Source organism: Papio anubis, chromosome 3, assembly GCF_008728515.1.
Source record: "Papio anubis isolate 15944 chromosome 3, Panubis1.0, whole genome shotgun sequence".
Lineage (NCBI taxonomy): Eukaryota > Metazoa > Chordata > Mammalia > Primates > Cercopithecidae > Papio > Papio anubis.
In genome coordinates this window covers 165,835,782-165,861,008 of record NC_044978.1, presented here as the reverse complement: position 1 = coordinate 165,861,008, position 25,227 = coordinate 165,835,782, and the positions used below count along the sequence as shown (strand labels likewise).

Sequence of the window (25,227 nt, the reverse complement as noted above, 5' to 3'; positions counted from 1 at the left end):
CCATGACAATCCATTCTCTGATAATCGTAATCGTCTTTCTTTGTCTGTCTCCGATAAACCATGTCCCTTTCCTCCTTCTAGAACACTCTCTCCAGACCTTCACATTACTGGCTTCCTTTTATTCTAAGGACTTAAAAGACATCTCAATGAAGCTTTCTCTGACCCAGTCAAGATATCTCCCCTGCATATATTCCCTTTGTATCATATCACCACAGGTTTACTTCTGCTATAACACTTATCACGTCCCAAGATTACCTTTGTTTTCTTGTTTATTCTCCCTCTTGCCGCACAAGCTCCAGGAAGGTAGTAAACTGTGTTCCACTCCTCACTAGAAAGTGAGTGTCTAGTATCATGCCTGCCCTAAAAATAGGTCTCTAAAAATATTGTGGAATGAATGACCAAATAAAGAAATTAAGAGGCAGAGAATTTACATAAATAAGTTTACAGTGATAAACAGGCATTTTGTTTAGTAAGAAGCACAACAGGAATTCAGACACATGCCAGGATGATGCTAAAACCCACAATGGCCCCCTTTGCCTCTTTCAATAGCTCTTGGAAGAGATCATGAAAGTCTGAGCTAGCTCAGAGCTGTAGCACAACAGACATAAAGGAGAAGTGAAATTAAAAGACATTCAAAGAGTACACTGATCAGAGTTTAGTAGCCATTAAGATGGTGGGTGGGGGATCATTAAGCAGAGAGAAGATTCCAACTTCAGCAACTGGGCAGCTCTTGATGCCAATGAATGATGTAAGAAGCTCAGAGTGAGTGCTACAGAGTGATAGTGATTAGGATACTACCTCTGGCTGTGCATTCATCTGCATCCTGGGATGAAGGTTCAAAGAGCTGTGGGCAATTGACTGGCTAGGGGACAGTGGGATAGGCCAAAAATGTGAACAAGACAATTCTTTGTTCAAAGCCCAGGTATTGCTGCCTCTATCCCTGTCTAATTTCTTACCCTGGTTGGTGCGATATTAGTATCAGGTGGAAGACATTCTAAGGCCTAAATTAATTCTCTTTAGATCGTATCTATTACTCTTGTTCAACTACCAGTCAGGTGGCTCGATGGGAGAAGGCCATTTGCTATGGCATAGATCCATCACCTCCTGTCTTTGAAGTCATGTGTGTTGATTCCTGGTACCTTTCCAAGACAGTAGTGCTTTTTGATATTTGTCTGACAGTCTTCTCAAACATCAAAGTCAAGGTATGTGGTTCAACACGGTAGTTTGGGACTTCTAAGTTTTGCCTTTGACATTTTAAAAATGAGAAATACATTTAATTTTCAAACATTTAAGAATGTTTATGGTTCTTCATGTAGAAAATCTTTGTCATATGCTGCTTCTTTTAATGTTTTCATTTGAGGCACAAACACCAGAACTAATAGTTTAAATCTGTCTTTAACAAATGACTATAAAAGGTATAAAGTTTCCAAGTATTAAGAGTATTATGCCTAAATAACAAAAGGACTCAAGAAGAAATATGTATGCTTTGCTGAAAAACATTTGAAAGGCCAATTTGTGGAAAAATTTTGTAATATACATTGGGAAGCTTACATTCTGATAAATCAGTTCTTTTATCCAATAATTCAAAATTTAGGGGAAAGTAATTTTAAAAGCATAGCTATTTACACAGAATCATTTATCATAGTGCTATTTATATTGAGAGTGGGAGGTAAAAAGGGGAAAAATTTAAATATCCAAAGCCAGAGAATGGGGTCAAATACAATATTCTAGCGCTATGGAATATAGTATTATGCTTACCATTAAAAATGATTTTACAAAAAATTTTAATAGCAGGATTGATATTTATGAAAGTATACCATGTAAATGGAATAATAAAAATTTGGTATAGATATGATATCATCAGTACATATACATTGACAGTAAAAAAGATATTACTAGTTATTTGTAGTTACTTCAAGGTAGCAGATTGTGTGTGTGTGGTGTGCACATGTGTGTGGGCTCTTATCTTTCTTTGTACTTTTCAAATTGACTGTCCTGAACATGAGAGACTTTTGCAAACATGATAAATAAACCATTCACCTTTCCAACCCTGGAGGAGAAGGCAAAAGATGAAGAGGAGAAGGCAGGAGTCTTATGGGGTCCACAAATCATGAGCTAAGTCTAGTGTCGGTTCAGTATCAGCCGGTTCTATACATTCCCATTAGTATTTAAAGTCATTCTGATCTTTTTTTTTTTATTTTCTATTTTTTTTCCTCTCAACACATCCTTTTCCCTCACAGTTAGTTGAAAATTGCATCGTATCCTCCGTGAACATTTATTTGGGGGCATGGCTTTATCAGACGCTGGTGCACAAAGAGTGCTAGCAAGACATGACAATTTTCTGCTTCTCTATGTGAATACAGAGATCCATTTGAAAGTTACATTTTACCTGTCTACATGGTACCAATGACTATATTTTCAGCAAATATCTGATAAATTGGCAATTTCGATTCCAACCTGAAAGGAGAAAAGCGATGGCTCTAATAACCAACAATCTCTGACAAATAGTGGCAATAAAAGCACCTGCAGCTTCAATATCACGTAGGATTAGGGCTCTGGCATTTCTCTAGATTATGGTCTTCCAGGTTGCTGATGATGTTACGTTTTATTTGTGAGATGGTGTGCATGTGTGTGCAATGAAAGAAAAAAAAATCAGGGCAATGTATCTAAACTATAATTTTAATTTTTGTATGTGCATGGGATTATTACTAATAAAAGTTATTTAGTTCTGCCTCCTCTCCCCACAGAATATAATGTAAGCTCTGATAGAAGAGCTTTTTTTGTTTTGGTTTGGTTTTTAATCTGTTTTATTCACTGCTCCATCTCCCAGCACAAGAAGCAGGCAGTGACATATAATAAATATTTGTTGAACGAATAAGTGAATTAAATAAATCTTATGATGATATATCACCTTTGGTCAGTGCCATTGACACAAATTGCTATTCTATTCTGGCACTTTTCACTGAATGTATCATGTTGTTTGTGGTTCTTTCCGTATTTTCTCATTTGTGTTGTGGAGACCCATGACATTTTAGGGCATTCATATTTTTAAATCACTAATTGAATCCATGAGTTCCTACAAAATGTTGTAGCATTATAAAAAGAGAGTAGGCAGAGATGTGGGTTATAGCCCCAATACCTAGGGAATTCCACCTAGATTTTTAATGTTCCATTTTCTCACTAGTGAAGAATACCACCTTCTCTGATTCGAAGACTTGTTTGATGCTTGAAAAAAATTGTGTATAAAGAATGTTTGTACACAGAGAATACTTGTAAATGTATATTCTAAGTTATATGGCATCTTTATAAAATAAATTGAGGACTTCCCTTAGATATCCTCTATTTTCTACTCTTTAAGAATGCCACAGATTTGGAGAGAAAGAGAAGATGGAGAATGTGATGGTTAGCCTTACCTGTCAAGTTGGCTAGCCTACAGTACACAGTTATTTAATCAAACCCTAATCTAAGTGTTGCTGTGAAGGTATTTTGTCAATGTGCTTAACATCTATAATCAGTTGACATTAAGTTAAGCATAGATTACCCTGAATAATGTAGGTGGGCCTCATCCAATCAGTTGAGGCTTCCTGAAGAAATCCTTCCGGCGCTTCCAGCTGCCAGCATATTCTATGAATTTCAGACATGCCAGCCCCCATAATGGTGTGAGCCAATTCCTTCAAATAAATCTCTTTACATATGTTTGCATATATGCAAATGTACATGTGTGTATATGCATGTGTGTGTATGTATATTATATGTATATGTTTATGTGTATGCATGTGAGTATGTATTGGTTCTGTTTTTCTACAGAATCTTGACTGATACAGGGAGAGAATGAGCAAAGAAGAAAAGTCACAATTATTTAAATGTTTGACCCTTTGTAATATTTTTTCTAATCTAGTGATATTTCTGAATTTTGGCAGCGTCTAAATTATAGACCCAGTGGATGAGAGTCAAACAATGTACAAGGTAATATGGTTAAAGTGTCCAGCTGCTTTGCTAACAAGGCAAGCAATAGGAATTCCTACAGTTACTTGAGTCTAGTCCCCATCCCTCACATCAAACAAAAATGTCCCAGTGTTTTGCAGGACAGACTCCTGTCACTAAGACTGTGCTGTCAGTCTGCCAGATGGAAAATGACTCCTAATAGCCCAAATGTTCTCCTGGGTATTTAGGTAGACACGAATGCATCAATAGAGTTGCTTTTGTAGAATATAATATATTGATTCTTTGTAGAAGCAGAGAACTGCAATGCATGCAGACCTAAAGAAACAAAACAAGAATTTCAGAGGAAAAAAAAAACCAAGAAAACAAACTTGCTTTGAATAGCAGGAGACGATGTTTTGGCAGCTGAGCAGGGCAAGAGCTTCATGAGCCGCTCTTTAATGCTGCGCTTGGTGCTGTTCTGAGCGTAGAGGAAACCTAGAAGATACAGGATCAGTTCTGTTAATGCTGTCTGCAGAAAGAAACGGGATGTGCTGCAGGGTTTATCAGAGAAGCCAGGCAGGAAGGATCAGGGATGCAGCCATCCACTCAGGCAATCACAGGCAGTGGGTTGGGACCCCGGAAGGAAATAAAAAGAAAGTTTGTTTTCTTCTCATTTAGTTTTGTTTTTATTTCTAAATATTGTTTTGAAGATAATGATGAACAAGTGAAAGCAGAATTGCAAAAGATATCTATTGAATGGCAAAAGATTAAAAAAACCCACCAAAAAAAAAATCTGGTGATTTTTTTTGTTTTGTTTTGTTTTTTTGGCCCTTAGATCAGGGATAAAACAAGTATCACTAGAAGAGTTAACTGGACTGAAATTTCAATATTCAAACCAGCACTAAGGGCCCACATGACAATTTTCTGTTATTGCTCCCCATCTTTGATTATAGCAGAGATAGACACTTCACATCAGTCATTCACACCACAGTCACCTGTTAGTACCTTTGCCTTCCTGAAAATGAGAAAACAAATGTCCTTAATATGCAGCTTCATTAGCATATAGTGATATGGCCAGAGATGGGACAATCTTTCCCATTTTTTACATGTAGACACTAATGAATGGAATTTTTTCAAACAGAGTAATTCTGGAAGAAGCAAGGCAAGCTTGTCAAACATTAACCGAGAAATAGACAGAGCAGTATGTGTGACAGCAGATACCTGGAGAGGACTCAAGAGAAATCAAAAGCGCCTGGAAGGGTGAGCTTGCAAACTGCTGAAACAACTTTTGATGTCAGGAGCCAACTATCCAAGTTAGCATCAATTTACCCACCCTGAGGTCTCAGACGGTTGGATGTCATGTTAGTAGGTAACTAGCTTCCCCCGGATCAGCATGGAAGGTGTCAGATATAAAGCATCAGCACAGAAACCAATTTAAATCGAGGTTCTACCATCTTTATAACATGAATCTGGCAAATGTATGAGTTGTTCCTTTTCTAATTCTTATCTTGGAATTATAAAAAAGTCCTGACCACAAGCCTACTGATTTAGTTTCCTTTGGGGCTGTTGCACCCACCAACAGTGTCCACGGGCTAAAACTCTTGTGTGTGTGTAGAGTGGGGTGACAAAATGAAGTAGTAAATACACAATTTAAATAAGATCATTCCTCTGATTAAAAGCCCTCTAAAAGCATCATGTTGTTTTTCTATCAAGGATGCCAAGTATGATCTGGCCCTGCCTGAGTCTCTGACAGCATTTGCAGCCACTCTCCCTGTTTTCTGGGCCATCCACTATTGGCCACACCATCCTTCTTGCTAGAACTCACAAAGCAGGCCCTCCTCTGGTCTTAACACCTATGTGGTATGAAATGTCTTGTTCAACCGCTGGTTGAGGGTCTGGCACGTAACAGAAGGTCAATAAATGTCTGGCAAATGAGTAAAATAAATTCACTTTGGATGTCTAAAGAAGACTTGATTCATTTCCTAGATTAATATCTAAGTAAGCTTTCTTTTAATTTTCCTTTAAGTTCTGGGATACATGTGCAGAACGTGCAGGTTTGTTACATAGGCATACATGTGCCATGGTGGTTTGCTGCACCTATCAAGCCATCATCTAGGTTTTAAGCTCCACATGTGTGTGTAGAGTCAGGTGACAAAAATGTTATAAACGTCCTTAATATCTCCCTCCCCTTGAACCCCACCCCGACAGGCCCCTCAGTGTGATGTTCCCCTTCTTTTAAACTTGTAAAATAAATCTGGTTTACATAAAACACACCCTATATTTTGCTTCTGTTTTCCATTTCTGGAAGGATGCAGCCATCTAACTACCCTCTCCTTTATAAACTCCTCTAGGACATGAGGGTCTTACTTTAGCTCCCCACACAGGCTTTCTGCCCCTCCCCTTTATGCCATTTCAAACCTCCGTGCCAGGGTATGTGCTGTTCCCTCAGTCTTGTCAGCTGTTCACCAATTCTCAACTTCTGTGCAGTCTTTTTTTTTTTTTTTTTTGAAACACAGTCTCACTCTGTTGCCCAGGCCGGAGTGCAGTGGCACGATCTCAGTTCACTGCAACCTCCAGGTTCAAGCAATTCTCTTGCCTCAGCCTCGTGAGTAGCTGGGATTACAGGTGCATGCCACCATGACTGGCTAATGTTTGCATTTTTACTAGAGACAGGCTGGTTTCAAACTCCTGACCTCAAGTGATCCACCCACCTTGGCCTGCCAAAGTGCCAGGATTACGGGCGTGAGCTACTGCGCCCAGCCCCATGAGGCCTTTAAAACTCGGTTCAAACACACTTTTCTCTGGCCAACTTTCCCTCTTGTGTCTCCAACTTGCCTAAGAGAAGAAAGACCTCCTCCCTCTCCTGCTTCCCAAGCTAACTTTGGGAGAAATTTAGCTTATAGTTTAAATGATAATAGCCCTTCCCCAAAACTAAACTGCCTTTGTAAAGTTAATGAAAAACCACCAGGTTAGGAGGATGAGAGGAGCCTGAATTCTGCTAAGGTGTAGCCATAAGCTATTACCAGCCGTTATTCTTGAGGTCATGAGATTCATAACTTCCCCAATTACTCTTGCAGATAACATCACTATTGTAGAATCTAAGATTGGCTTTTTGAGATGTCTTTTCAAGTTTTTGCATTTCTGACAATGAATGGCTTCACCCAGACCTGCCAACCAGTCCTGTAACCCCACCCAGAGGCCAACTCAGAATGAGGACCATTTTCCACACCCCTAGGATTGCATTCCCAACCAGTCAGCAGCACCCTTTCCATTACCCATCAACTATCCTTGAAACACCCTAGCCTCTGAATTGTCAAGGAGGCTGATTTGAGGAATTATAAAACTCTGGGTCTCTGGCTCAGCCAGCTCGGTATGAATTAAACTTTTTATTGCAATTTACTTGTCTTCATAAATTAGCTCTATCTGGGCAACAGGCAAAATGAACCCAATGGGCAGGTTACACTATCAACTTCAAAAAGTTAGGATCAGATGAAATAATATATAAAGCATTTAGCACAGTGACAGCCACATAATGCAATCCAAACAAATATTAGATGCTCATTTTGTTTCACTTATTTGAGTATACCATATTTCCGACTGTCTTGGTTCCTTTTCACATGCTGTTATCTGTATCTAAACTTTTACTTTACTTTCTCTTCATCTAGTTAATGCCTGTTCATCCCTGAGATTTCAGTTCAATGATAACTTTTGAGGGAAACCTTATAGGGTAAACCAAACTAGATTATGAACAGTTACTATAGATGCCCATAGTTTTCTATGTTTCTCCTTCATAGCAAGTATAATGAAAACAATTCATGATATAATTACATATTTAACATGTCTTCTCTACTGAAATGGAAGATGGAAGATGTCTACTTCTAGCCTTTACAGAATAAATGTTATTGGATATTCTTCTTTTATTATTATTATACTTAAAGTTCTAGGGTACATGTGCACAACGTGCAGGTTTGTTACATATGTATACATGTGCCATGTTGGTGTGCTGCACCCATTAACTCGTCATTAACATTAGGTATATCTCCTAATGCTATCCCTCCCCGCTCCCCCCTCCAACAATAGGCCCCGGTGTGTGATGTTCCCCTTCGTGTGTCCAAGTGATCTCATTGTTCAATTCCTACCTATGAGTGAGAACATGCGGTGTTTGGTTTTCTGTTCTTGCGATAGTTTGCTGAGAATGATGGTTTCCAGCTGCATCCATGTCCCTACAAAGGACATGAACTCATCCTTTTTTTATGGCTGCATAGTATTCCATGGTGTATATGTGCCACATTTTCTTAATCCAATCTGTCACTGATGGATATTTGGGTTGATTCCAAGTCTTTGCTATTGTGAACAGTGCCGCAATAAACATACGTGTGCATGTGTCTTTATAGCAGCATGCTTTATAATCCTTTGGATATATACCCAGTAATGGGATGGCTGGGTCAAATGGTATTTCTAGTTCTAGATCCTTGAGGAATCGCCACACTGTTATTGGATATTCTATACCACTGTAAGGAAACATTTAACTGGACAAGCTACATGAGGCAACTCTTTCCAAGAATCGAACAATAAGCAATGTAGAACAGTGATGCTTGAGAGAAGAAAAACCCCAGACATGTGCTTCACAAACGCCCAGGCTCTCCCTGCCTCATGACATGTTCCTTCCAGAGTTCAGGGAGGTGGAGCTCATAGTCACTGAGCTGAAGTGGCAGAGATTAGAGTTCCAGGCTCCTGAAGTGGCTGGAATTTGTACACCAGGGCAAAGAGAGAATTGATGTATGTGTGTGTGTATTCTGTGGGTAGCTGGTAGGGGGGAAATTTGTGTGGAATTAAATGTGGGTTATTGACTAAGGGCTGGGATATGCATGCTCAGGGTAAGGCTTTATAATGCTTAGCAGGCAGGCCTGAGAATGGAATGAAATAACACAAGCATTGTAGAGCTGGAATGCTGCAAGGTGTTGGAGTTCTAGCCCTACCACCCTTCCAAAAAAACAATCACTGAGCACCGCTGGCATTGCCCTGAGAACTCAGAAAAACCATTTTGGGAGTAAGGATAATTTCCTAGAGTAAGGGCCACAGTGTATCACTGAACTAATCACTAAAGTTGACCAATCCTATCAAAGAATAGGCCTAAAGCTAGAAAGACCAAAAAGAGCTGCCGAACTGTGGAATGCTTCTAAACAATATTCAATGTATTTTAAAGGAAGGCAACATGATCCAAACTCCTTACGATGTATCCTAATAACATCTCTTGAACTATAAAAAAAATTACTAGACATGTGAGAAAGCAGAACAAATGTGACTCATAATCAGGAAAAAAGAGGAGTCAATAAAAACAGACATTAGATAGCACAGATGTTGTAATTTGTAAGAAATGATATTAAAGATAATTATAATAAGTAGAGAAATAAAAACATTCAGAAGAGAAATTAAACTACAAAAGGGAACTAAATGAAAATTCCATAAAAAAAGAGAAAATTCTCAAAGGAAAACTTCATTAGATGGACTTAACAGCAGACTGAGAACTACTGAAGAAAGGATTATGAGCTTGAATAGAGATGAAAAGGAAGAAATCTGAATAATAGAAAAAGATTTAAAAATAGAGAGATCTTTACTCATCTGTGCATCATATCAAGAAGTCCAACATAGGTATAAAGAACATAATGACAGGTGAGATAAAATTTTGAAGCAATAATGACCAAAATATTCCACATACGTTTTAAAACACAAATGAAACCTGTTGAACCAAAGGAAGATAAATAAAAGAAGAATCACACATAGCTGTAGGCAAAATGCTGAAAATCAAAAATGAAAAAAGGCTTTAAAAAGAAAAGAGAAAAGGACCCATACATACAGGGGTTATATAATGTAAGAATAATTTTTCATCAAAAACACCAGAAGACAGTGGAATAGAATCCTTAAAGTTCTCAGTGGAATACAGAGACTATCAACCCAGAATTTTATGTATGTTTTTGAGAATGAAGTTGAAATAAAGATATTTTTAGATAAAATAAACCTGTGATAATTCATAGCTAAAAGCCTTGCATTCCAAGAAATGCTAAAGGAATATCCTCAGGCCGGGGTTAAATGGCATAATATGGAAACTTGACTGTACAGGTAGAACTAGAGAGCACAGGAAATTGAAAATATGTGAATAAATATATTGTCCTGTTTTCCTTTCCTACTTTCTTTGTGTAAAACAGCAAAAAAGTATTGTGGAGTTTATTACATTTGTAGATGTAAAATTTCTGACAATAACATGAAGATTGGGGGATGATCAATGGAATTTTAATGCACGATGCTTACATTTTACATGAAGTGGTACCATAGGAACTCAAAATAGTCTATAATAAATGAAGGAGATATGCTGAAATCTCTAGATACAAGGGAAACAGTAAAAAATAATATAAGAAGGTAGAGTCAAAACTCCAGTAGAGGAATTAAAATGGAATACATAAAATATTTAATTAATTTAAAAGAAAGCCAGGGCAGAGGAACAGAGGGGCAAAAAGTAGATGAGATGAGCAGAAAATGCATAAGATAGTAAATGTATACCCCACCATGTAATTAAATCAGAAATTGTATTTTTTTATTCATTACTGAATTCCCAGTATGTTACACAGTGCTTACTATATAAAACGTTCAATCACTATCTACTGAAAGAATGAAATCAGACTATATATCTTATATGACTGTCTCAGTATGTGCAGATTTGCTACTTATAATTAGCAGATGCATTTAGAATTTACATCTATGCTTCCTCACGGTGTGTGAAGAGATCCCCTAAATAGATAGCTGTGTGTGAAGGCACTCTACTCAGGATGACACTGACAGAATGAGGGGGTGGGACTGAATTCCCCAGCCAATCACACTAAAAGAAAATTGATGGTGAAGGTGAATCAATCTCCAAACTGCCTTAGTAGGTAGGACATTTACCCTCACAGAGACTAAACACTCTTTGTTTTTATTAATTTATTAAGTTAATATTTATTGCCACCTACAATGATTCGTATCTTAAATTAATTGGCTACATAAACCACTGAGCCTAATGAGAGGATTCAAAATTAAGTCAAAATAATTCTAGTTTACCTCAAAATCTTTCTCTTTCCCCAAATTAAGTGCCTGGCTAGCTGTCATAAATTACATATTCCTTTTGGTTTTTTTTAAAGGTTACATGTTCAAGAGTGTGAAAATAAGATGTTCTGTCTAAAGGCTACCGTGCCTGGTTTGTAAATGCATCTGTTAAATGCTGTATTTGCTCCCACAGCTTGCTATAGAATGTTACTTAATACAATATCATACTTATTACAATTTTTATTATAGGAGTGTAATAGGTAAAATTAATCTCTATTTTAGTGGGCTCGTGTTTAGTCTTTCAGCATCCTTTAAATTGCTGTGAATTTTTTTTGTCATGACTTGAAAGCAAAGATAGAGAAACACTTTAGAGATATCCGCGTTTTTCCCCTTCCAGAACTTGCGAGTATAATCATATTTGCTTTATATTTATAGTCATGAACTCCTAAGCTGGCAGCTACAACCAAGAACCAAAAAATGGTGCATTCTGCTTCTTGTAATTCATCTCTGCTAATCAATTATAAGAAGCAAGGAAAATTAGGGAAAATATTTTATTTGGATGGTTTCTACAAACAAGGGACTATAATTCTTGCACATTATTTTTCATCTTTGCTGTTTCTTTGAGCAGTCTAATGCACCACACAATTATCTAAGGTATTTGTTTTCTATAAGAATTGTTTTCTATAAGAATTGTTTTAAAAGTATTCTTGTTACCAGAGTAGTTGTATTATATTTCAAAATGTAAGATGATTTTCAAAAGCCTGAGTACTGACCTTAGATGCAATTGTATGAACTCTACTCTGGAGGGCGGGGAGGGTGTCTGTGGAAGTTATAAGAATTTTATTTTTTTGTGCCATCAAATATAGGTAAAAATAATTGTGCAATTCTGCTATTTAAATAGGAACTATTGGCCTCCTTGGTCCTAAATGGAAGGGCTGATATTTTAAGTTGATTATTTTATTGTAAATGAATCCAACCTAATTCGTTTTAATTTGGTTGAATGTTTTTCTTGTTAAATGATGTTTAAAAAATAAAAACTGGAAGTTCAAAAAAAAAACAAAACAAAACAAAATTAAGTCAACTCCTGTATCTCTTCATCTAGAAGTCAAACCAAACTACTAGTATACTAACATAACACTTTAAAGACCATAAAACAAAGCAATACAAAAAGAGATGAAAAATTAATTACTTTTCATCTCATAAATATTTATTTGTCCAAAAAGCATTCTTTATAACATATATATTATAAGCATTATAAATGATGTTCTTTGTAGAACTATAAATATACAGTGGTTACATAGAAAAAAAATCCCTGCTGTCCAGAATCTAACCATCCACATCTATTATAATATCTATGACACTGCAGAATTTATTTGTCAGTTTCTGTCACTAAATCCTGAATTCCTTGAGGGGAGGATTCTGTTTGTTAATGAATTAACTCATTTTAAAGCATTTGTTGAGTGCTAACTATGTGCTAGGAACTATCTCAGATGCTGGCAATAATGTACTGAATGAGCCAGCCAAAAAATTTCTATTTTAGCAAACCTTACACTATGGTTAGGAAGGAAAAAATAACAAAATAAATAGCAAATTATCAAGCATGTCAGATAGAAAGCAGGGATAAGGCCTAGAGACTTCTGTTGGTGGATACGGGTAAGAAATACGATGGGGAAAGACGTATTTTTAAATATGGTGGCCAGGGAAGGTTGCATTGGAGATATTTTGTGCAAAAATACCTACATAAGATGAAAAGGTGTCTTCTCCTATTTCGATTATTAACAACAACACAGTGTATTACATATATTAGGTACTAATATATATTTGTGAGTGATCCATACCACTTTAATTTAAAGTTAATGTTTATTGCTACCTACAATGGGCAGATTAATATCTTAAACTAGTTGGCTACATAAACCACTGAGCTCAAAGATCATTCAAACTTAAATCAACTCCCATATCTCGGCATCTAGAAGTCAAACCAAACTACTAGTATACTAGTACTTCAAAGATGATAAAATGAAGCAATACAAAAAGAGAATAAAAAGTAAGTGTGTAAATATGTGCTCAAACTACATGAAAATGCATTTGTTTTCACCAATTGGAAAGGCTTTATCTTACAACGCCTGACGTTACTGAAAATACATCAGCCCATCGTCATCTCGATTGCTCCATTTTTCTGCTCATGCAGACCTCAGTAGTGGTGTATGTAAATGGTCATTCTTCACTGGCTGCTTTTTCTGTTACACAAGAAATGCCATCACACGTCAATGTCATGTGTCAGTGCTGAGCGATGGGCCATGAATTATGAATTCAACAAGTACTGACAGTGGCAATAAAAGTGGTAATTTCACCATAATGAGAATTATTCTTATCTTTCTCCTTTTTGCGGTACAGCAGATAGCAAAAACTTCTATTTCCCGTGGGTTGACTTGGAAATAATGGCTCGTACTCCATTAATTCACAGTCCTGATCAGCTTCTATTTTGTGCTTTTGAAACACAGACAATGTTTTTCTTTGGAGATTTTAAGCCTGTGGAAGTCTGGTGGAAGAAAATGGCAAATAATGTTTCCACAGATCTGGTGTCTTTCCATGAATCAATAACTACGACAAAAATCGGGCTGAGCAAGGTGGCTCATGCCTGTAATCCTAGCACTTTGGGAGGCCAAGGCGGGCTGATCACGTGGTTAGGAGATCCAGACCGTCCTGGCCAACATGTTGAAACTCCGTCTCTACCAAAAATACAAAAATTAGCCAGGCGTGATGGCGGACACCCATAGTCCCAGCTACTCAGGAGGCTGAGGCAGGAGAATTGCTTGAACCCAGGAGGTTGAGGTTGCAGTGAGCAGAGATTGTGCCACCACACTCTAGCCTGGAGACAGAGTGACACTTCGTCTCAAAAAACAAAACAAAACCAAAATCACCAGGAGTTTCAGGGGTACTGTGATCCCATCTGTGTTCTTTGAACCAGTGACAAGCTGATTCATTATCAGTGTCATGGATGCTGGGAATAGGGAGTATATTTTTTTACTAGTTGCAGATGTGAACTTATTTATTAGGTTCGGGCAAAAGTCATTGTGATTTTTACCGTTGAAAATAATGGCAAAAATCACAATTACTTTTGCCCCAACCTAATACTATGATGCCTATTTTTAAAGTGGACTTACAGTTCATAAATACTAGCATGACTACACACACAAACAGATACACTCAGAATTCATTTAGTATTTTCAAATTCATTCCTGAAAATACAAGGCCCCACATAACTTGGGGTTCATAGGCTGGTAACAATTCTTGCAGAAAATTGCTGCCCAACCATGCAGTTGTTATTGGATCTTGCAGTCAGTCCCAAATCATTCACTTTTAAGAAAAGTAGCAACATTGTTCGTGACTGAATATGAGGAAAATACCTACATTTCATTTTGTAACTTTTTGAACTTGGGAGGCAGAAAATGACCTTCTTAATTGACCTATTTTGTTATGCTTGATTATAAAATAATTAGTCAGTTAGAAGGTGCTTGAATTTGCTGAAAACAATCTACAGATGCCAAATGGAGTGAATTTGACTCTACTTAGAGTGGCCACCTGTTTCTCATAAAATTAATGCTACTCTCTCTGCCAGCCTTTCCATCTCACTATCTCTGTCTCTGTCTCATTCTTTCTTAGTCTTTGTGCCTTTGCTTTTATCTTTGTCTCTCTGTCTCCCTCTTCTTCTCTGTCCCTGAGTTTCTCTGGCTTGATGTCTCTCTCTGTCTCACTGTTCTACATCTCTGTTTGTGTCTCTCCTTTCTTTTTCTGCCCTGTTTCTCTCTGTCTCTCTTTTTCTGCCCAGTTTCTGTCTGTCTCTACCCCGGATTCAGTCTCTCTCTCAGTCAAGGCAGGGTCCTATTTAATCTTCTTTAACTTGGTGTTGACTGTGTTCTTCACAAAACATTTAGAGAAAAGTTTTGGTCAGCTGAGTGCAGAATAATATTGCATGTTATCTGAGGCAGATGTTAGCAAACAACTGGAAGGTCAAAGGCGGTAATGCTTTCTAAAGCCGCTACTAAGTGTGTTTGTTTCTATCAGCTCTCTGCTCTACTGGCAGAACTAGCCAGAGAATACTAGCAGAAAACAACATGGAAAAGGCGTCAATTTTCCTTGGGATCTTTTAAGATTGATCATTGAACCCCAATTTTCCCTCGCTCCTCTGAACAAATTGCCAAAACTACTTCTACAGGGCTATCCTTTGTGTGGGGTTTGGAAATTATCTGGAGTTCCTTATAAATAGGGTGACAAGACCTCTTAGTTTGTCCAGGACACTGTCAGTTTATGAGAGTTGTCCTAACAACCCATAGTTTGCACCCACTTTTCATGTTCAAAAATGTTCTTGTTTACATGGCAAATTATATGGTCATGCAATATTAGCAACCGGTATGGTCTGTTCCATAAACTAAGGTACAGTCATTGACTAAGTGAATACTTCATTGCACTGTAAACAATGTAAATAATGCAATTTCATTTTTTAAAATGGTGTTTTGAAAATAGCTAATAGAGAAGGTGAAATAGGACACTAAAAATGTTTTTGCAAGCACATTAAAGCTAACATTTATGATTGAAAGATTCGGAACTTTAGGGTTCAGGAGAACTGGTTTGAATCTAAGTGCTGCCACTTTTTGTTTGTAAGACTTTGGAAAAGTAACAACATCACCGAGCTTCTGCTTTTTTTGTTTGTTTTGAGAGAGAATCTTGCTCTTTCGCCCAGGCTGGAGTGCAGCAGCTTGATCACAGCTTACTGCATCCTCGAACTCCTGGGCTCAAGTGATCCTCCTGCTTCAGCCTCCCAAGTAGCTGAGACTACAGGCACACACCACCATGCCCCGGTTTTCTTTTCTTTTTTTTTTTTGTAGAAATGGGGTCTTGCGATGTTGCCCAGGCTAGTCTTAAACTCCTGGGCTCAAACAGTTCTCCCCACTCAGCTTCCCAAAGTGCTGGGATTACATGTGTGACCACCTCACCCAGACACCTTGCCTTTTTGATCTCACCTGTATATGAGGTAAGCACCCAAAACAAAAAGGAAATTATCAAAAATGACAGCAGTATCTTTTTGAATATAACCTAAACCTAATGTACTATTTCTTTTCCTTAAGCTAACACAAATAACCCATATTTATTTTTATATTTTTTAATTGAGGTTTTATTTATTATTATTATTATTATTATTGTTATTATTATTGTGTGTGACAGAGTCTTACTCTGTTGCCCAGGCTGGAGTACAGTGGCGTGATCTTGGCTCACTGCAACCTCTGCCTCCTGGGTTCAAGTGATTCACCTGCCTCAGCACCCAAGTAGCTGGGATTACAGGTGCCTACCACCATGCCTGGCTAAGTTTTGTATTTTTAGTAGAGATGAGGTTTCGCCATGTTGGCCAGACTGGTCTTGAACTCTGGCCTCCCAAAGTACCTGGATTACAGGCATGAGCCACCACACCCAGCCTTTTTTTTTCTTTTTTGAGACAGAGTCTTGCTCTGTCACCCATGCTGGAGTACAGTGATGTGATCTGGGCTCACTGCAACCTCCACTTCCCAGGTTCAAGCAATTCACCTGCCTCAGACACTCGAGTAGCTGGGATTACAGGTGCCCGCCACCACACCCAGCTAATTTTTGTATTTTTAGTAGAGACGGGGTTTCACCATATTGGCCAGGCTGGTCTCAAACTCCTGACCTCAAGTGATCTGCACAACTCGGCCTCCCAAAGTGCTGGAATTATAGGTGTGAGCCACCGGGTTGAAGCATTTTTAACAATCAAGCATTTAACTTCAAAGTTTTCTTTGGGATAAGCCAATCATGCCTTTAAAATCAGAAAGCAAGCAACAGTTGAGTAGGGTTGATTCTTCTGATGGCAAGAGACCACAAATAAAATTTACAAATTCTTAATAGGATTTGGGATTACAAGGTGTATTTTCTTGTTGGAGTGTTCATTATATAATGAATCTTCTCCTCCAGTGTCACCCACAGTAACTAGTATATATTCTTAGGTATTGTCTAGGCTACTCTGTTCATTTTATGACTGGCCAATCACCTGACCACTGCCTTTTAATAACATGTTTGTTATTAAAAGGATTTTCAGGAAAAAAAGTCACTTGTTTCCTTTTGTTCATTCTATTTATTTTCTTTAAGTATAAAATCCTGTAGAATCTCATAGTCCACTCTAAGAGCTTTGGCTTCTACACAGAGTGAAATAAGGAGAAAATGGAGGAGGATTTTTTTAGCAGAGGACTGATATCATGTAATGCTTTATTCAATAACATTGATTGAGCACCTATTTGGCACTGGCGAAAACAAATATAGTCCTTGCTCTTGTGAAATGTATAATCTAATGGGGAAGGATTAACAATAGAACAAGAAATGAATTAAACAATAGAACAAGAAAGTCCTCTGAATTTCATCTTGAACATGGTTTTGCTCTAAGAAAAGATGCAGACAAATAATGCCTAAAACGCAGTGCTCTAACAACAATAAGACAAAGAGAACCTTCCATGTGCCAAGTACTTTACAAGCATCATACCATTTAACCTTCACAAGAGCCCCACTTGTGGCAGATAACATTATGAAGGCCGAATTAGAGCAGAGGAATTGAAGGTAGAGATGCACACAGTTTGTAAGTGGCGGTATCAGGAATGTGAACACTTGTTCATCTGTCTAACTCCTGGATCTGACATTCTGACTTCTATACTGCACTCACAATGGCTCCACAAAATGGAACACTTATTGGATGAGTCTAATTGTGTAGTTTTTAGCTACAGAAAATTTGTTTCACTTTGTGGCATGGTTTTAATTTCCTTCTCTGCCTCTTCAGTTAAGCTTCTTGACCCATCTTGTCTTGAATATAGTCCTGAAAACGTGGTGTCTTTCATTCCTTTGCTAGAAATGCTACCTCTTTGCAGTAGGACATCCGTCAAATTCCTGGTGGTATTAAAAAATAATAATGTGGTTTAGGAGAAAGCTGCACTAGGAGATCTAATTTTTTTCATCTGAAAAATGGGGCCAATAATAGATGACACTAATCTCAAGGAAGTTGGGAGATGAATGAAGTAAATGTTTCTGCAAAATGCTTCAAATGCCAGAAGAAATAACATATAATCCATTATAATTTTCAATGTGAGATAGTACTTTCCTTTCGTGAGTTCTTTCGGGTCATGGTATTTAATTTTCATCTTTTAAAAACGTATTTATATTCAACGAAGTATTTGTTCATTAATTTAACCAATAAGTATTTATTGTATATATTATAAGGTAGACCCTGTGCCAGGTCCCTGGGAAGAAAATCAAATAGAATTGTCAAAGAAGCAGAGTCTTTACAATCTTGTGAATATCCATTACTTCGCTACGATTGCTCATCAGAATCACCAAGGTGGCTTTAAAAAATTAGCCATGCCTGATCACTGCAGACCAACTGCATCAGGTAATTCTAATGAGAGGCCAAACCTCAGAACCACTGTTCTGCTTTGGGAAAATATGATGCCAGATAGGTTTTCTTAAGAACTGTAGATTTTTGATATTGCAAGCTGATTCCTGGTGGGCTAGGGTTGGAGCTTTTTAGCTCACACATTTTTTTTTTTTTTTAACTAACTGGACCAACAACTAAAAATACACATATTCCACTTAAAACATTGGATTTCTGGCTTCTGAGGAGGAACTGGACGATCTGGGAACCTTCTGTCTGCATTTCTATATGGCAGCAATTGGATGGGCCTGGTAAGGAGCTGCCCCTCTCACACAGGACATGCATGCTGGGTTTGCCAGTTTCCTCTGTTGCCGATCACACCCCAACACTAATAGACAAGTCAAGGGCTATTCATCTTGATTCACTTAACTCATTCACAGTAGCTACCTGGCCCCTGTAGGAATTTAACTTTTCTATCCTCCTCTGGGTTGTTTACACGTGGACATTGTAACTGGTTTGAACTGTGTCTTTCAAAAATTCATGTTCATCTGGAACTTCAGAATGTGGCCTTATTTGGAAAATAGAATCTTTGCAAATGCAATTAGTTCATATAAAGTTATATTGGTTTAGGATGGGCCCTATACTCAGTAACTGGTATCTTTCTGGAAGGAGAAGACAGACACACAGAGAGGGAAGAAGGCCATGTGAGGACAGAGGCAAAGACTGAAGGGAAGCCAGCTAAGAGCCAAGAAATGCCAAGGATTTCCCGCAATGACCGGGAGCGGGACAAGAATAGGTTCTCCTTCAGAGCCTCCAGAAAGAGCCTACCCTGCAGACGATGAAGACTTCTGGCCTCCTAAACTGTGAGAGAATACATTTCTCTTGTTTTCATTCAGTTTGTGGAAATTTGTCACAGCAGCTCTAGAAAAGTAATATACACATCAGTTAATAGATTTTCAAAAACACCAGAGAAAATAAAACTAAGCCACGTCCATATATTCGTTCCCTACTGCAGACACACAGAATCCCCAAAATGTAAGACGGGGGCTCTACTTACGGTGCCTTCTCATTAGTACTGGTAGTTTTTTTTGTTTTTTGTCTTTAATTACTGCCAAACTCACTCATCCCAGGCAAATTAGTCCACCACACACTACCATGGAGTGGATTTCTACTTGTGTGAAATTGGCATGTTCTAGATTCTGTATTGCTAGTATTAGGTAAATATCAGTTGAGGCTGAGCATTCACAAAGAACGAAACTAAAAATAAATATCATCCAGTTTTTGTTTCAATTAATCACATGTCTATTGAATAACCGATGACTTTCCACGTCACTGAGACTAACAGCTAAATTTCCTGTAATGAGCAATGATGTGTGCACAACCCTCCCTTCCCCCACCACCGCTGCCCCTGAATCTCATCTGTCTGTCTCCTCTCCTATTTTCCTCTCTTAATTTCTTGCCTTGCCACTTGCTGTTCACTGTGCCTGAAATGTCTCCTCTCAAAAATCTTCAAGATCTCTCCCTTACCTCCTTCAGTCCTTTTTTCCAGTGCCACCATCTCAGTGAGGCCTTCTCTCACGGTCCTACTTAAAACCGTGCCCTCACAAAACGACTTCCTATTCCCATTGTATTTCACCCCATAGGCTGGCTAATGTTATGGCCTAAATTGTATCCCGCTCCCCCCAACCCTCCCCACCACATGCATTTAGTGAAGTTCCAACTCCCAGTACTTCAGATTATATTTGGAGATAATGTTTTTAAAGAGGTAATTAAGTTAAAATGAGGCCACTAGAGTGGGGCCCTAATCCAACATGATTGGTGGCCTTAAAAGAGAAAGAGATACTGTGATGTCCAAGCCCAGAGGAAAGGCCAGGTGAGGATGCTATGAGAGGGCAGCCATCTGAAGGTCAAGGAGAGAGGTCTCAGAAGGAAAGACGCTGCTGGCAGTTCTGTCAGGAGTTCTGATCTTGGATGTCCAGACTCCAGAACTGCAAGGCCAGTAATTTCTGTTGCTTAAGCCATTCAGTCTGTGATATTTTGTTATGGCAGCCTATGATGGTGAACTTTGTACGTCAGCTTGACTGAGTTAAGGGATACCCAGATAGCTGGTCAAGTATTATTTCTTGGTGTGTCTGTGTTTCCAGAAGATAGTAGCATTCAAATCAGTAGACTGAGCAAAGACCCACTCTCACTAGTGTGGGTGGACATCATCCAGTCCTTTGAAGGCAGGAATCTGAAGGCATAGGAGGCTAAGTTCCTTCTCTTCCTCAGCTGGGGCTTCCATCTTCTCCTGCCCTTGAGCATATCCTGGTTCTCAGGCCTTTGGACTCCAGAACTTACACCAGTGCCCCTTTCAGACTCCAACTTCATTATGCCACTGACTTTCCTGGGTCTCCAGCTTACAGGTGGCGTCTCATGGGACTTTTTGGTCTTCATAATCATGTGGGCCAATTCCCATAACAAATCAACCTCCTCTTTCTCTTTCTCTCGTTGTATACATAGTCTATTCTGTTTCTTGTAAGAACCTTGGCCAGACAACATAGCCCTAGCAAACTAACAGAGCTAACCACATGACTTATTGTCCAGTCTGGAACACCACTAAGAATGAATGAAAGGGATACTATTAATAATGATATCCAGACACTTGGCATAAACTGTAACTTCCCATGTATATCAGGACATTTGGTAGCCTTATCCATAATACCTATCACTATTAATTCACAATGCACTTTATTTAGTTAGATGTTTGCTGCCGGCCTCTCTCCACCAGATAGTAAATTCCTTGAGGGCAGAGGTTTTTGTGCTTTTACTGCTTTATATCTAGCACCTAAGTATCTGGGACATAGTAGAGTCTCAATAAAAATAAAAAAAAACTGAATAAGTATAAACTGTAAGATGTGCTTAATGTTCACTGAGCTATCTATATCTATATCTTATCTATCTATGTATCTATCTCTATCTCATCTATCTATCTACACAAATTTCTCAATGCAACTACCAATTATTTTGTACCTGCTATTGACTAAGCAGGGTACTAGGCATTTTACATATGTTATCACTCATTTTTACAGCAACTTTGAAAGCTGCTTATGGTTTCTATTTTTAACTTGACCCAAATACCTCAGATATTTTAGGTAACGTCTCCTGTACCCCTCAGCATATAGCTAAAGATTCAAACTGAGATCTCTATTTCTTATTGCAAAAAAGATTTTTGTACATTCTTGGCAGTTAAACAATAACATAAATGCAGATTTCTAACTTATCAAATTTAATGATCAATACTTAGGATATTGTTAACTGTACATGTTGATGTGCCAATGTTATCTACAAATTATATCAATGTGGGTTAAGGATAAATTGTATTTATTAAAACAGTGTGGGTAGAAAGATCCCTAATGCTTTAACCCTAAATTCTCTATCAGCACAACAGAAAAATAAGGGACAACAAATCAATGTCCCTAACAAGGATATGAGTAGCTCTTCCCGCTAATTTGATTTTTAGTAACTAGTACTTTAGACTGGCACACAATGTGAAATATTGTCCTTGCAAGCAGGCAGCTTTGCCTGCTGCTCAACATTTTATTTATTAGAAATTGGGCCAGGAAAATCTAATGTTAAAATTTATCATAGCAGCTGAGGGGCTCTGTCCTGATGAAGTAAAATAATGCCATGACAAGTTGATAGATGTTTTCTGATATTTTCTTATCACTATCTTGACCACACCAAAATATTGCCTAAGAGGTTTCTTTTGAGTTATGCAAAGTGAAGCCACATTTTGTATGCAAATTTGAAATAGGACCCTATAAATAATCAAGTCTTACACTATTTGCAATTTAAAAATAATGCGATACACAAGTTTTTGTTACATTTGTCAAGAATTTCATAACTTCAAAGCTGGCTGAATGAATGGCGAGCTCTTTAGTATACTGTGCTAAGGTAATGTCCCTTAAAGCTTGCAGATAAACTCTGGCCATCCTTATTAGCCTTACGGAAAAATCCACTAAGACCTTAAACTACTTGAGGTCTCCAAGAACATATTCTTCAAATAAAACATGATCCCTGTGTAATTCACTCTGACTAGGCTTCATCCTAAACACAGTGGAACTAAATTTTTAATCCTGAAAATGCTAGCATCACTCAGTTCCATTCCACAAATATCTGCTGATGCTTAGGACTCATTAAGTCTCCACTGATACTTTCCCCAAGGATCTCAGGGTTTTATTGGAGAGAAGGTGAACTTTTTAGACATAAAACAAAACAATTTTAAAAATGACCTCACTCTGGAGGTCATCCTGTGCCTAACTCTGTCATTCAGAATGTGATACTATATTGAATCTAGCAGATTCTCCAGCTTGTCCAGATCTCAATGAGATGGAATACAGGGCTCCTTAGGAAACCCAAGACCACCTATTTTAGAAATATGCTATAACTAAACATTGAGAAAGGCATGTTATAAGTGCTGTCATATGTAAGCTTCAAAAGAATCACTTATAAAGGAAGAAATGAATCCCAGGGATGATCAGAAGTCTAAAAACTAATGGAGTGTGTACATTAACCTGGTAGGATGGATTACTAAGGCCACCCCATAAACTATGTTTCATTCATCTTTGTGTCCCCAGCATCACACACAAGGCCTAGCATTGACTGTTCAATACATATCCATTTAATGAATGCATCATTGTTGGTTGGATTTCAAAGGAGAAAGAGAAGCAGGCTTCTCTTCATAAATAAATCATGACTTTTTCAAGGTTCCCAAAACAATTAGCATTCCACTAAAGCTATCTGAAGTGCCAGATCCTGGCAAACCTATCTGTCCCTGGGAGACAAGGGTGTTCAGAAAAGCAGAGCCAGCTCATACTTGGTGGCCTTCTCACCTTAGGCTACTAGTTAGTGAGAGCTGGGGAAAGTGGGGAAGGAGCCCAGCACTGTCGACAGACTTTATCGGTTGAAGAAAACCGTGTTGTTAAAACACTCACAGGTCATAAAAAGAAAAAAAAAAAAGCACCCAAGGATATAAAATTGAGAAAAGATATCCAGAGAAAGGAATATTGCACTCTCAGGCTAAAATTTCATAGGAAGCTTTTGAAAATGACCTCCTGGGTAAGGAAAGTTATGGATCCTATCTATTCTCTGGTTGAGCAAACACATTGAATTCAATACAATCTCAGCACCACATGTGCATAGAACAGAGCAGGACAATTTGTCTGATAAATGTATTTATAGCAACAATACTTATGAGATCTATGTAGGCTTTAAGACATTGAACTGAAGAAGTTTGAGCTTCGTGTTAACAATGATAGCAACATAAGCCATTCTGTTTTCTTTGTGAGTGCTTTACAAAGCACTATCCAATTTAATCATGAAAAGAAAACAGTCCGGTGAGATAAGCATGAAAAAGTTTAGGAAGCAGAAAATGTTAAAGCTCAATTGCTGTTTAGTTGAAACTCTTTTTTTCAGGTCTTCTCATACTGGTTTTCTCTTTTTCTTTATGTCCTTGTTATTTAAAATGTAATAAGGACATTGGTACTTATTGGTCTCATCAGCCTCACCCGGTAGGTTGCTAGCAATACAGAATCTTCTAACTCACTCTTGAGCTACTGAATCAGAATTTGCATTTAATAAGATTCTCAGGTGATTTGTATGCACATTAAATTGTGAAAAGCATTATCTACATCGTGTCATATGAGTCATCTGAAATGCCTCTGTTTTTGGAATCTTAATTCATTATGAATGAGGGATAAGTAGAGGGCACTGTCATAAGAATAAGGTGTCAATCTATGAATCTTCTCGAAACATAATCAGATTCAACTATTAATGGCACCGGTAATACTGATATAGGTTAAGGTTATAGACTCTGAATCCTGGTTTTGCCACTTACTGTGTGGCCTTGGGAGCACTTCTTAACTCTTTAAGCTTCAGTTCCTCATTTATAAATGAGAATAAGGATACTAAACTCAGGAGGTTATTGTAAAGGTCAAACGAAATGAGTACGCAGAGCAGGCACACAGTGAGTTTGCAGTCATGTTTATTCTGTTTTTTTTTTTTTTTTTGAGACAGAGTCTCGCTCTGTCTCCCAGTCTGGAGTGCAGTGGTGCGATCTCGGCTCACTGCAAGCTCCACCTCCCGGGTTCAGGCCATTCTCCTGCCTCAGCCTCCCGAGTAGCTGGGACTACAGGCGCCCACCACCATGCCCGGCTAATTTTTTGTATTTTTTAGTAGAGACAGGGTTTCACCGTGTTAGCCTGTGTTAGCCAGCCTGGTCTATGTCTCCTGACCTCATGATCCACCTGCCTCGGCCTCCCAAAGTCCTGGGATTACAGGTGTGAGCCACTGAACCCGGCCATGTTTATTCTTTAAGTATGACATGCAACAGAGATTCACTCTATCTTTCCAAGAAAGGAAAAATTTTTTTAAAAAACCTTTTAAAGTGTTTCTTTTAGATTTTCACTAAGTCATTTGTTTGAATGCTATCATAGAGACCTGCTTTGTGTTAGCTTTGATCTACGGAATTCTGTGGTGGTACAAGGTCATGATGAGCTTCCAGTGAATTGTCCCACAAGGAAACCTTGACACATTTTCTGGACTTTTCACCATAGAGATCACTCATGTCTACTCATATTCTAAGAGGTCAAAATTATTAGGTAATGGGGTGACTCGAACTCTCCCTTTTTTGGATACAAGTCTGGCCCTTCTAGGGTTGATACGCTTCAAAAATTATTCTTAAAATCTGTGGAACAACTGAAAAGAAGCTCAGATAAATTCTCTTTTCCAGGAGTCCTGGAGACAAGGGGGCAGAGGAAGAG

At 38.1% G+C, this 25,227-nt stretch overlaps 1 protein-coding gene across 8 annotated transcripts in view; it reads right to left on the bottom strand.

Moving 5' to 3' along the window:
• The window catches only part of KCNIP4 (potassium voltage-gated channel interacting protein 4), a 1,168,224-nt gene that overhangs the window by 146,993 nt on the left and 996,004 nt on the right, over positions 1-25,227 (bottom strand). For 2 of the 8 annotated variants that reach the window (XM_003898535.4, XM_031664098.1), the window contains exon 2: positions 4,318-4,419. The exons of the other annotated variants lie outside the window; for them this stretch is intronic. In XM_003898535.4, the coding sequence (XP_003898584.3) occupies positions 4,318-4,419 (102 nt within the window). The remainder of the gene's footprint in view (positions 1-4,317; positions 4,420-25,227) is intronic. 8 annotated transcript variants of the gene reach the window in all.